General features: G+C 44.5%; 1 protein-coding gene across 1 annotated transcript; it reads right to left on the bottom strand.

Annotated features, from left to right (window-relative positions):
* Positions 1 to 10,989: 10,989 nt before the first annotated feature.
* On the bottom strand, positions 10,990 to 13,771 carry LOC129600621 (uncharacterized). Its single transcript, XM_055499159.1, has 3 exons — positions 13,018 to 13,771; positions 11,604 to 12,456; positions 10,990 to 11,154 (listed from the first exon to the last, which is right to left on the bottom strand). Exons 2-3 carry the CDS (start codon positions 12,075 to 12,077, stop codon positions 10,990 to 10,992), a joined length of 639 nt encoding a protein of 212 aa, XP_055355134.1. The 5' UTR covers positions 12,078 to 12,456; positions 13,018 to 13,771.
* Positions 13,772 to 14,074: the final 303 nt, after the last annotated feature.

The raw sequence follows: 14,074 nt of genomic DNA, 5'->3' as shown, positions 1-14,074 counted from the left end.
GAGCTGCACAGCTTTGCAGAAACATGAATTTTGTTCGATCAGTCTCGGGCGGTTGAAAACTACAGTAACTGCACACTGTACGCGTGCACATTGGGGATCTTGACCTTTGCGGCAGCCTAGCTAGTTTCTTCCGGTCGCTAATGCGTTTCCAAAGGTGCTAGTGACAAGTGACCGCTAATATCTCGTTTTGCGCCAATAACCACTGTAGCTGGACTATCCACGCCGCATTTTTGGACAGTGGCACATGCGGCCATACCAAGGAAAAATGCAAACGCGCACCATGCGGGCAGTATAAAGGGGTGGTAGGCGTGCCAGACATTCGAGAAATGCAATGTTAAACCCCAAAAATAATGCTTCGTGCAGCCTCGTATGAGAGTATAATGAAAGTTATGGGAGAGAAATATCGTTAGCATAGTTTATTTTCTGTATTTGATGAGTGAAATGCCATTTCACTGAATGGCAAAATCACCCCCCCGGGAATATTCACCCAGGGCCCCCCATAAAAATGTTAAAATTAATAAAAAATAAATTTATTTAATCCATTAAGAAATTTTTAAAAAATGTACGTCTATACTGGTGCTGTATGCACATCCGTATGTTCAGCGTATCAGCCAACACTGAGCTCCCTTGCCACGGTAAGGCCCAAATGGACTGCGCCCTATGGTCAGCTTGGACTTTATCCTACGCTAGACTGTCATTCTGCGCAGTTCACATTTGCGGTCAGCTTGGACTGTGCCCTGCTGTCAGCTGTAATCCTACGAATTTCGTATTCATGCGAACGAGTAAAATCAGCGGGAGAACTTCAGTGGAATTACGGGCCAATATAGTTTATAGTGGTCTGAGATAATAAATATGCACATTATGTTACTTGTAGATATGCAATAAGACTGACAGCTGCGCACAGGTTTTGATAAAATCCGTTGTCCTGAGCCTCCATGCGGATAAATGAGGTTATAGTATGTTCATATGTTCAACGTATTTGATGATTTCAGTGATACCGCATGTTGTTTCTTGTCTGCTTTTCAATGCTGATGGAATGTACTGTATGTTTACATATTTCTTACTCATTAAGATCATAAGAATCCAGCTCTCAAGCAACACTTACCCGAATACAGCATGAACACATTATGGCTGATAACGGCTTGCTATGCTGACCACACAGACATGCTAACCGCACACACGCAGCACGTACGTGTATGTAATCACAATAGGCAAACATCACTCGATCTGAAGACCATGTGCGCTTGCAGTCGGTTAATGTTTTGTCAGGAAGTTCACAGTTGTTGTAAATGGTAAAGAGGTTCTTCATCGTAACTGTTTACAAAACCAATATTCAAGCATTCGAATATCAAAATGTGGATTATTTTGTGTTTCGTCTGTCTTCTTGCCGTCTCTGCCGGATATCCATCATGTCCAGAAAGCTGTTCATGCGAAGGGAAGGTTTGGAAGTGCGAAGATCCCCACATGACTTCGTGGCCGCTTGATAACCAGCCATCACTTGTCGTACGTGGTGTCCATGTTCTGGATCTGTCGGGATCTGGAGTGGACGTTCTCCCGAACTGAAACCCGCATAATTTCCCAGATCCGAAACTGATTGTTTTGTCTGACACTGTGTTTGACGGAGAGCGATGTCGTGAGCTGGAGTGCCTTCAGAATCTTAAGATTCAGGTTGTCTCCAGCTGCGGTAAAGGTAGGTTTACATGCGAAATTATTTCGTTTTGTGTATTCCGTTTTCTTCTTACCTTTGCACAAATGTACTGTACTGTTACTTTGCACTTGCTGAAAGTTTCACTGGCTCATCCTGACGTATATTGTACGGAGCATCCACTCTCTGTTCATGATTCACCCACTCAGCGTGGAACTACGTACAGGCTTCTGGCTACTAACTGAACGCAAATTGAGTCAACCTTATAAAATTACAGTACCGTACCGGTCATACAGCAAATAGCGGGAATAAATACATCTGCGTAAATAAAAAATGTATTTCATTTATTTTCAACTTTTAAATAGACATCGCTGATGTTGATAGTATTATTTGTTCGACCAAATAATTATTGGTAAAGAAGCGAATAATCACACTTACTCAAAGATAGTCAAGTACTGTACATATTTGTTTTGCTTTGGCTTTGTGCCAGATTTACGGAAGGGATGTTCGACTGCCCCCTGCTGTTCATGGACGTCTTTTCCCCCGAAGTGGTCTACACAAGCACCCCGAACGCCTTCTGCAGAAACCGCGTCCACCCGTGAACCTGCGCTGCCGGATCGTCAGTACACACAACGACCAGTGCCGCCGATTACGATGGTTACCGGTAAGCGTATGATTCATCCTACACTCCCCGTCTCCAGTGCAACACGTCAGCATTATTCACTGAGCAGCGCAAGTGTGACACGTACGACTACATCACGACCGTACAGAAAGAGTGTGGAAAAAGGCAAGATTTCACATACTGCGCGATACACACAAATCGGAAACGTGGGTACGACTGAGCAGCCACACCATACCACAGCACATAAAATTGAATATGGCGAAATTTATCAGCAATCGACCAACATACCTTACACGCCGGACAATCTGCTCTCATCCAGCACGTATATTCCAACATCACTGATATTTGTTATCATTGAACGCACGGAAAAACCGCAAATAACTACAACGGTATTTAACCGGGCTTCGAGACCACCCGATTACACATTGGCTCGCGTTGTGCCATCAACCACTTTACTGGGAAATCCACAAGATTTAACTCCGTTCAACACATTAACATCATCTACGAATCAAATTTCCTCCACCACGTACCCGTCAACTAAAGTGGAAGCAGAAGATATCACTTCGGAAAATCCATTACCACAAACCACTGTGACTGATTATCGTTTGATTACATCATCGGTACCCGTTTTAATAGATAAATACAACGATTCACTGCCAAGCGCCGTCGGATACTCTGTCAACGTTCACAATAATTCTTCGAACGAAGTGATGAATAATTTCACGGTCGGCAACCAAATTACTTTTGGTGACAAACGTTCATTTCCTCTACCTGAATTTTTTCACTGGAAACGAAACCATAATCAACTTCTCTAATTCTACATTACATGAGAACGACAGCAGTACTGATGACCTTGCGCACCGTTTGTATACGCATACTGCCGGTAACGATACTACAACCATTTTTGCAAATTCAACACACCACGATGGCAACGTTACTACTGAAAGTACATCGCACTTCGAACCTGGTAATAGTTCTCATTTCCGAAATAATTAATCATTTCAAAAGACGTATTTTTTATTTTAGCGTGTGTTTGCCCACCATGCCCCTCGTGTGTTCTAGGTCAGAGTGTGGACGGGGTGGCAATAGATATGAAAGCGGTTATTGGCAGTTCTGTGGGTATCGGTGGTCTGCTCGCTGTATGTTTATTAGTCTATGTTGTGAAGCGAGTAGTACGCCAAAGAAGGGCAGCAACACCGAATCTTAACAGCGGTCATCTGTGCACCGAGGAACAAAGTCCAGCTTTTGTACCCGCAGACAATATCTACTCAACACCTCCTACCGGGCCCGGGCTTGGCATTCATAACGCCAACGCTGATCTGAACAGGCGAGATGATTTTACTACACCGCAAAACATCCATGGTAAGACAAAAGTTATAAAATAAACTGCAACATTATGAATAAAAATAAATATCAGTTATATGAATGAAGGTGTAGTTACAGGAAGATTGAATTTTGACTCACCTGGCACAATCGACACCATTGATGAGACCAATAATCAAGGTAATATGTGCATAGATATTACTTCAATTTCTAACGTGCTTGAAACCTAAATAATATTTTATTCTTCAGATTTTTCTAGCAGTTCCACGATTGCTAATGAAGCCGAGAACGATATTCCAATGGCATCTGAGAATACCACTACGGTTATGAAGAAGAAACGCCTCCCGAAGACTCGTAATCCTGAGGACATCAAGTGGGCTCGTGAAGGTGGTCGGATGCAGCGAATGGATGACAAGGTTGACACCCACACTGGTTTGGAAACTGGCTCCAGTGAGCAAGTAGAGGACAACGGTTCAGACACCGGTACCATGTATTCTGCTCATGAGTGAGAATTTATCTGAGAATTTATCTCATTGGACTTTATCTGAGATTCAGATGGAATTGTGCTAAACTTTAGTAGACATTTATCACCGTACGCTCTTCAGAGCATGTATGGTGTATTAGAATTGTTTTTTCATTCAAATTGATGCGGTCTTGCTTTTTATTTTTTATTTGAATATTCGCTAAATGCTTTTATGGCATTATTAATTTGATGATTTGACATCTTGTATTGCAAAAGAATCATACGCAAGTTGGGCAACCTAAGTTTTTATGAATCACGTTTCAGATAAAGCTATCGCTGTGGTGTACTCAAAATATTCTGTAGAAAAATTCGGTAACAATAAACGCAATCGTAAGTACTCTACTTTTTTCATCAGTGCTGAATTAACAGAGATACAGGATCAAGGTTTTCAACATAATAATTAACGTTATTATTTGCGCATTCGGTCTCCTGATTGCTGGTGACAAATTCATTAGTTTTACAAGCCAGACAGTAAAAAGATAATCATCGGCTTTCGCGGTCAACCAACATACAACATACCCACCATTCAGTGCACAAATTTGCGCGCTACACCACATGCCTTTTGGTAATAAATTCGTTACTATTACAAGCGAGACAGTGGAAACATAATCGTCTGCGTTTGCGCCCTACCAGCGTACAGCAACTCATGCATTTAGGGCATTGAACAAAATCTTTAAAATAATTTTTGAAAACCTGATTTATGTGTCGCAAATTGAAATGACCAAAAATTTCCAGTGATGTATATCTGCAGTATGGATCCACAGCGTGTCCGGCAATTGGATCCGATGCAGTTTCTTCACGCGTCATTGCGAATGTTTTAAGAGCATGTCGGAAGTAGCTTTCGAGAGGAATCAGCGGATGCTCCATTATATTTCGATAATGATAAAAGTTGATTACACGAGTTTTGGCAATTGCTGAAGTGCTACAGTACAGTAATATCGGAACCGGAAGAGGCTAATAAATATAAAGAAATCATTAATCGAATAATAAACGTGACAAAAACAGGCCTCGTAGATACAGATCTGAATACACTTTTGCAAAACTTACAAGAATAAGAGAAAGTGGTGGATGCAGCTCAGTCACTGGTGACAATTTCGAATTTGATTGCTGACTCTCTACATCACCGAAAGTGCGTTTTCCCATTTTTACGTAACAATCACTGGCGGTGTGTCCAAAATTTCCAAAATTATCGTATAGCTCTCCTTAAGAATAACGCAGGTCAAATGTCGAGCTGCAGATTGCTTGGCAGCGATAGCGCTTGATCCGTTTCCGGCTGCGTGCAACTTTTGATTAGGAATACTTACTTCACAATTATAGACTGTGGTGTTCCCGGAACCGCTACGAGAGCGATGGTGATATTCAATATCAAAATTTAAAACATTAGCGATATTCTCGAGAAGCCTGTGGTAAGGAATTGAAACGTCTTGAGAGGGCTCATCAAGTAAATTTATAATTTATACGAAATGCGAAGTTCACAGAACAGAAAGTTCCAACATGAAGAGAGATTGCATCTGCCCAAGAACTTACTATAGCTGCAAGGACAGGGAACGGATTGCGGAACGGTCGACAACGTCAACACTGTCGCATACAGAAAAGCATTGCTGCGCTGATGCCTACCACAGTCCCACAGATCTTGTTGTCCCTTTTAACGGGTATTTGAAGTTTCTTTCTCATCCAAAGCTTTCTGATATTTTAACAGATCATATTAAATATAGAAACCTCAATTTCTGAGGCTAGAAATAGAAGACAAGAGCAATCTGCTGAGATGGGCTGGGATGGGCGCGGTTGCACCGAGCACCGAAAGCCGTCCACCCATGAGGGTGGACGCAAGTGCAACGGGCTTTACAACGCCCGTTAGAGAGCGCACGCCTGCAAAGGTCATCGCGGTGGTGCGGGCGTAGGCCTATCCAGATAAATAGACTTTTATTCCAAAGCCTATAGAATGTACATATATTTGTCAGAGGCTGCCATAAACACGGCTGTCCGTGGGTATCTAAGCGAAGGGAGGGCGGCCAGATGAAGTCCGAAAGAATTTCATGTTAAGGAAATTCTGAAAAATGGCGACTGAGCAGAATCTAACCGCTGGCTACCGCGTGTGATCCACGTAGCAAAGCCACTGTGCCATCGCCGTTGTTGGCTGAGATCAAGATATTTGTGCTTGAGCTTGAGACAACCAGGTAGGCGGCGGATGGGGCGGATGGGGCGGCTGTCCTGAGTGCACAGCTTTCTGCTCTGACATATTCGATACGCTTTGGTTATTCGCGTCTTGTGAAGCACCGACCGAAAAAAGACAAGTCTTTCACCTTCGATGAACGTAATATTAGCGTTATATCAAGGGAGTTAGACAGAATAACAGCTGGCGTAGCGTGGACACACTCTGAGCAGACAGGAGCGGCAAAATTAGCAGAGAGGTAACTCAGCTGACGCGGAAGTACAGAGCAGCTTGGAAAACATTCAATGGCCTAGATCAGTGGTCTTAAGCAATCTTTCGTTCCGTGCCCCAGCCACGTTTAGCGCAGTCAGCTGGGAGACTGGTAGAACGGCTTTGTCACGTTCTGTGCACAATCTATGCATTCTTGACAATAAGCGGCAGAATAGCAGGTTGAACAAGAGGCTAGTCATGGACGACAGGCATTTGTTTGTCGGTATTCAGCACAGTCTGCCATCAGACGCCAAGCAACGGCCAACGGTCAGTCTCCCCCTTTCAAGCCAGTAGTACAGCCATACCGAAGAAAACGATACACTGGCATAGCTGATTCTATTGTCAGTTATGCAACACCTACTGACTACTGAGTAGTGACCAATATATACAACTTATAAGTCTGTGGTATATGTGTGCGACCTTGCCGGTCGCGTGTATTCTCATAATATTATAACCTTGTACGTCCTGACTTGCTTAGATACGAATATACGCTGTTGTCACGTACAACTGCATGAGCAGTTAGTACGTTCGCAGACAAGTTACAGTAAACATCAATAAATACTAATGTAGTATTATACAGTACGTATCCAATATTTCACAAAGTACACAGATATGAGAGCGTGTTCTTAATACGACCAAAATTTTGCGAAAACGTCACGTTGAGTAAAAGTTCCCTGAATGGGTGTGTTGCAGACGCTGCATGGGATTACCTCCCGCATGTCCTACTGGGTGGACCTGCGCTCGTGCTGGGACAACACCGCCTACGAAGCCTTATTTCCGGACGGCGCCAACAACCTCTCACCCGGCGTCTTAGCTGTCGGCTGGTTGGGCTATGCTATCTCGGCGCCGTTCTGTATCCTCTATCACTTTGCCATACCGCTGTTGCCGTGGATCTTGCTACTGTGTGCGTGCTTCTGGTGTTGCTGGGAATGCTGTACCGCGAAACGCACGCAAGACACCGACCCGAAGCGCCAACCACTGGCCGAACAGACGGACCAGGGTATTCCAGCGGTCAGTTGGGTGTATATGATATCCGGGCATGTCGTCCTGTACGGGGCCTGGTGCTATGCGGCTCGGACCAGCTGGGAGTTTCTCTTCCCCGAACGCGCCTGTTTGTTGCTGCATATCGTGGCGGTAATGGCCTACATGGTTGTCGGGATCGTCTGGTTTTGGAAGACGGTGCGGCAGGCAGGACGCCCGGGTCAGTGTCGGGTGAGCTGTGGTTATGGAGCGATTTCGGGTGGCGATGAAGGATTCGATTAAACCACCAAACTAACCAAAGGACTCTACAACGGGCGGCCTTGCTTTTTGTTTTTAATTACTCTGATAGGTTTCGGGATGCAATCATTGTTGATCTTAGTTTTTCGTTAGCTTTGCTTTACTAGAATCTCCATAATTCAGTCTTGTACTAACTTAGGCAACTAACAGAACAGAGTTTTTTCGTTCTTGTATGATCTTAAGAATTTACAAGAAAACAAGCCACGAGTTACCTCGGTTTACGATTAACCAGTATTATTCCGACCGGAGCCATGCTGGGTAATTGGCTTAATGAAACGTCCTCGACCGTGTCAAGCTTTCATCTCCTTAGCCGGATAATCGTGGAGAATTCCACTTCACCACTTTCCGCAACCCATTAGAGCAGCAGTAAAATATGTAGAGCAACTGTTATATTAGAGCAGTTAACTAGGTTTTCCAGACGCAATTTGAGGGTCAACGTTTTCTTACCGGCAAGCAGCAACTGAGTTCGAGAGAAATGAACTTTTGTGACGACTTTTGTTCGAACGTGTCGAATAAATTTCTAATATACGAGCATATCGCCCCGGGACACTTCGGTAAAGAAAAGACCGCTCACGTATAAAAAGTCACTGTTACCGAGTCATCAAAGTCAACGCATTACTATGATAAAAAAAAGCAGAATAGTCAAGAAAGAAACACCCATAATTGTATTATTTTTCCCTTTGCAGAATTCATCTGCTACGAGTAGGTTTGTCTACACGAAAGCTAACCGAAACGTTTCGTGCATTTGAAGCCAATATCATATGTGGCACGCAACCCATTCTTCATCGTCTTCTTCTTCGCCGTTTTCGTCTGATTCCTTTTGTCACCTTCATCGTCCTCGTCAAATTCGTCATTTTCCACATCACCATCACTTTCGGCATTTTCGTGGTGTTCATTGCCTTCATCATAGAAGTATGAGAACTAACCATCCGCACCGCTCGAATACTTCAGTTCTCTAGGTAGCACGTCTTTCAAAGCGCCCAGGGTGATCGTGGTCAGCTTGGAGACATCCAGATCTTTCAGATTATTCACCGTCCACTGTTTTCCGCGATATTGCGTCTTCGGTCGCGGATCACAGCTCTGGTAATCCTTCAGATACTGCCATCACAAAAAAACTACGTTTGCGCTGACATCAGGTTTAATTCCGCATTTCATCACTCTGCGGTGCCAAAGCGTCGAAGCCCGCCGCCATACATCGGGTAATCGCCCCGGCTAACAGACTGTACTCTGCCGTTATATAAGGTTCCCAGTTAATCTCCACATCCAAGAAGATGAGCTATTTAATGTGGACATGTCGCAGCATCCAGCCGATTACTGTCAAAACATTCTCCACGTCTTCATCCGTCACGTGCTCCACAATCAGTCGTTGCGTTGCGCTGCTGATGCTCGTTTTCGGTGAACTGTGAGGCCGCCTTTAGCCACCCACAGGGCCCACCACACCCGCTTCGCTTCCTTGGAACGAACGGGTTCGTTGCAAAGGAAATACGAACTGTTTTACCGTTGTCCGCGTTGGTTAAGATGGTATTCCATAATGGGCACATGCGGCGCACTTCCTCGCGGCTGACGGTGTCCAGTGAGTCGAAGATTTCGCACAGGAGGTGCATTTCGCTGGGAAGCACGCTGACTGTATGCGGCTGTCCACTGTCATCTCCGGGAGTTTTGCGCTTCTTCGTGGCGCTCAAGGATAGCCGGTCTAAACCAATTTCCCTTGCCTCCAAGTTTACAACGACTTCGCGGGTCGTCTCGCACTCGTTTCTCTATCGCACAATAGAGGAGTTGCAACCGCGCGCAATTAAAATTTAAATCAAAAAGAAGGAAACAACTTAAAGTGCATTTAAACTTTTTTACGTAGCTAACTTAAAATTTATAACAAATTTGCACCAGACGTTTGCTGGTCCTTCTAAAGTTTATCTGAAGCTGTTAGCTGGGCATGTTTACAGTATGTACCGTAATAGCGTTGAAAAGCGAGACTAGCATAGGCATATCCTGAATGTATTCCATGCCTTTGTCGTCTGTTTAGAAGATGCAAGTCTTTAGCTTAATGGAGGCATTGGTTCGTTTTCAAAGGTAACAAACATTTGCTTAAAAAAAGGAAAAGTAAACGGCTGAGTTGTTGCCTCGCTCCGCCTTTGCAGTTAGAAAAAAAGTTTGCTACATGTTTCTTAATGAAAATGTTAATTCGTAGTTCCGTAAATCATCTATTCGTAGTTCCGTACGTACCAATATCTTTTCCGTCAAAGGTTGTCCATCAGTTCGCTGGAGAAACGTCTAGATCCCGAGACCGCTCTTCGTCAGCACATGAACGGAATTCCACTGGTCAACGGGGCGATACCCTGTTTCACTTCCTCCAAAGAGGAGCATTTTTAGCTATCACAACACACTGTAAACTATTATGGTATTAAACAGTTGGCAACTGTTATGGTAAACTGTTAACAAAATATGGTATTAGAAATCGTGGCTGCCTGATGGGTAACAGGAACACTAGAAGAAACCGATAAAAATCGCTATTTTTAACTGCATAAAGCATACGAAATGGATGGTACTGTACAATTTCCAAAATTACAGCTACACACTGACACACTAGTTTCTGCAACGAGAGAAGAAAAAATTGTACGTATGGCACTCAGATCCAGCCCTTTCTAAGCGGTACAACCGGATATAACCCCAAACCAGACTTTGATCACTAAATGAATTTCTACAGGTCATGAATATTTTGGTCACAAGGCCCAAGGCTGTCTGAACTCTGGTTTGACACTTTTGTTCGTATTCTAGCAGCAAGCACTAAAGTCGGCATGTGGATCACAACCGGAATGTTTTATTTTAATCGACGAGTTTTGTGCAGCATTAGGATGCGAGTTCTAATTGCAAGCTTTGGTCAGCAGAAGAATTACAGCCGGGCACAAGGTCGTCCCTGACGGAAATCGAGGTGTTTGGCGATGTTAAGTATGTACTGCGCACTTTTATACCTACTGCTGAGTGATGTTATTGTGTGACCCGTACAGCTAGGTTGCCATTAAATTAGCAGTCAACAGCCGGCTCGCACATTACTCTAGCCATTTGCAAATAAAACCGAATTTTTCACAAAAACATCAAATTTCCGGCACGAAAATAAAAGAAGACAGCAGTGCACACACTGCCCAGGAGAGATTTGCATTGTTGAGGCTGGTAATATAGGTTTACACATCTTCCATCATATCTTCGGGAAGGACTTCCTTCAGGGCGCGCAGAGTGAGGATGGTCAGCTTGGAGACATCCAGATCTTTCAGATTCTCCACCGTCCACTCGTGATCGCGATACTGCGTAGTTAAGCGCGGATCGCTGCTTTGCCATTCATTGAGGTACTACACATAAACAAAATCTTGAACCAAATATAATTACTGCACTAGTACTTTAATTACTGTACGTACAAATGCAAGCTAACAAAATACGTTTGCTTACACTGTACAAATAATTCCGCCAATGATTTTCCAGTATATCTACAGGCTGGTTCAGATACTCATAAATGCACAAGAACATAATATTGTTTAAATGAAACAATATTCATTCACACAATATTTTCTTGTACCAGATACAGTGGACTTCATAAATTAATGTGGTTACACATAGCCACGCGTACGCATAGCGCTATCGGCTTTAAGTGTAACCACATTTAGGAGTCCATTGTAGATTCGTTTCACTCTTAATGATTGTAAATTCTTGACAGTAAGCTATTGCCGGATCGGCGATTAATTTCAACTGACGAGGACATATCAGCAAACCAACCAACCACAGTTTTTTATTGGCATTTTACCTTCGCAATCATCGTGCGAAGCGCTTCCGATCCTGTGCGAATCCAGTCCGCCGTTTCTTCCAGATTCACTTCCTTACGAGACAGACTGGACTCGTACAGATCCCAGAATTGCGCTTCGATATCCGTGGCCCCCGGCTTCATTGTCGCATGCGCAACAACCACGGTCATCTGCTCCAGGCAGTTAATATCACATCGGCGCAGTCGGATTTCGTCGCACCTGGGCGCCAGATTGTTGAAGTGCTGGGCCAGGCGTCGCACCAGTGTGTTGCCATCACCCTCCACCTCCGCAACCTCCACATCGCCGCTGCTGACGTACTGCTCCACGAAACGATCGTCCCACACGAGTTCCACGCTATGGAAGATGAGCTGTTTGAGGTGTTTGTCACGCAGCATCCACTTCATCGCCACCAGCGCACCGTCCAAATTCTCCCCGTGGACACACTCGATAATCAAGCGCTGCGTGGAACTGTTCATGCACTTGATGAGACCAGCCACGCCGCCGTACACATAAATGAAATTCTCCCCTACCAGTGGGAAAAACGGGTTCGTGGAGAAGGATATCCGGACTGTTTTCCCGCTATCCGCGTCGCTCAAGAGGTCAATTCCACAGCGGACAGACGCGACGCAGTTTCACTCGGCCGACACTGTCCATGGACTGGAAGATCTCGCGCAGGAGATGCGGTGCACTTGGTAAGAGACGTTCCACCTCCGGCTGTGCATCGTCATCAGGATGCTTGCGCTTTGCCGGTGTCTCGATCGCGTTAAACGGCGTTTGCACTGGAACATCCTGCTTTTGATTTTGCAGCCGTTGAAGCTGTGCAAACGCCTTTCGGCTTGACTCGTACTTAGTTGCCTATCAAACACAACCCACGTAAAAAACGGCACACTCTGCCCATATTAATCTCTGTCATTTAGTCGTGTGGCAGAAAAGCGAAGCTGAACCCATAAGGTTTTCCAGGAAAAGACGCGTTATACGTAAAAATGCTAGGATAAGTATTAGTGCGTCTACAGTTAGAAATTAGCGCTTAGCTCTTGTAGTACATAACACATGCGAACACAATTCGAACTTTAAAGCTGAAAAAATATAAAACTGGTTCATTTTAGTTACCATTCTTACAGATTTCGAAAATCAACAATCTGGATGATCTGGAAAAAAAATCCTGAACGCATTCCAGAGGAAAGAGCGATCAAAAGTCAACATACAGTGCGACTAAAATTTTTTAAATCAATAAAGCTAAAAAAAATTCGAAATGGTCATTATAAATCACAAATAGACAAGCTTAATTATTAGATGGTAATTAATTAATTGTATGAATCCTTGATGTTCCTCGTAATTTCAGTTGCATTATGAATCAAGAATAATAAGAAAAGAGTCGAAAAACTTGTAGTGTACTGTAAGCACACAGGTACGCACCACATCCTTCTCTGTCAGGGGCTTCGCGGCTGTTCGCTGCACATACTTCAGTGTTTCGCTCAGCATCGATACAACACGAACTTCGTTGCCGAAAAACTGAAGGTATTCGCGAAAGTGATTACATGACAGAGACGTGGTGTCCGACCAAAAATTGTTAGGCAAACGCTGCTCTCGCGAAGCAAAGGAGCCTTCTTTCAGCGCTCGTTGAGCCAAATCTTCCTTCGATGGCGGGAAACGCACTTGGTCGGCGGAGAACAGTTCCGTTTGACGTCGACCATCCAACTCCACTTCGCCATACGCGAGGCCAATATCGTGAAAGGGAAAGAAGAAAGCACGATGCAGGAGCCGCGCAGGGTACCACATCCAGGCAGCACCCGGTTGCGAGCGCCACAGCACTTCCACCATGGCATTCTCCGACAGTGCGTAATTCCACTGCAGTTCGCAGAGCCAGTTTTGGGAAGCCGCGGAACCGAAGACGACGGAAGCGTTAAAAATTTTGTCGTAGCGGACGAACTGCGACCGTTGGTCGCTGCAGTGGAAATCCACGATCAGGCCCTTCTCGGCCACGTCGATCACTTCGCCGTGCTGGAAGAGTCCGCTCTCCGTCAGCACATCCACCGAATTCCAGCGGTGCACGGGATAAAACTGGAAATTCTGTTCACCGTAAAGGTGCATTCTCAAGTTTATCAGCTAATAAGACTACTGCAAAAAGTAACATTAGATAAAAGAATCAGTTTCTGGATGCGATGCAGACTGAGATGGCTAATTAAATCTTTTAACAAACTATACGGCGCAGGAAGTACAAGTGGTTACTTTACCTCGGAACCGGTTTTGCGGCTTTAGCTTTTTAGACAAAGAACAGAGTTAGACAAAGAACAGAGAGAACACGGTTGCCGCGCTTACTGCTGACTAAGCGGATATAGCGACGGATATGCGGCGCTCATTCATCGTATGCGCTTGTGAAGGCCTGTGAGCGAGGGCTTGCACTGCGTACACCGTATCCGGGTTGTACGTACGGATTCTCCGTCTGTGCTATGTCTAGCTGGTCTTTTGTTAA

This window comes from Paramacrobiotus metropolitanus, unplaced genomic scaffold (genome assembly GCF_019649055.1).
Source record: "Paramacrobiotus metropolitanus isolate TYO unplaced genomic scaffold, Prichtersi_v1.0 Parri_scaffold0000186, whole genome shotgun sequence".
NCBI lineage: Eukaryota > Metazoa > Tardigrada > Eutardigrada > Parachela > Macrobiotidae > Paramacrobiotus > Paramacrobiotus metropolitanus.
Note: the sequence above shows the minus strand (reverse complement) of the source record. Positions and strands in the feature narration are given on the sequence as shown.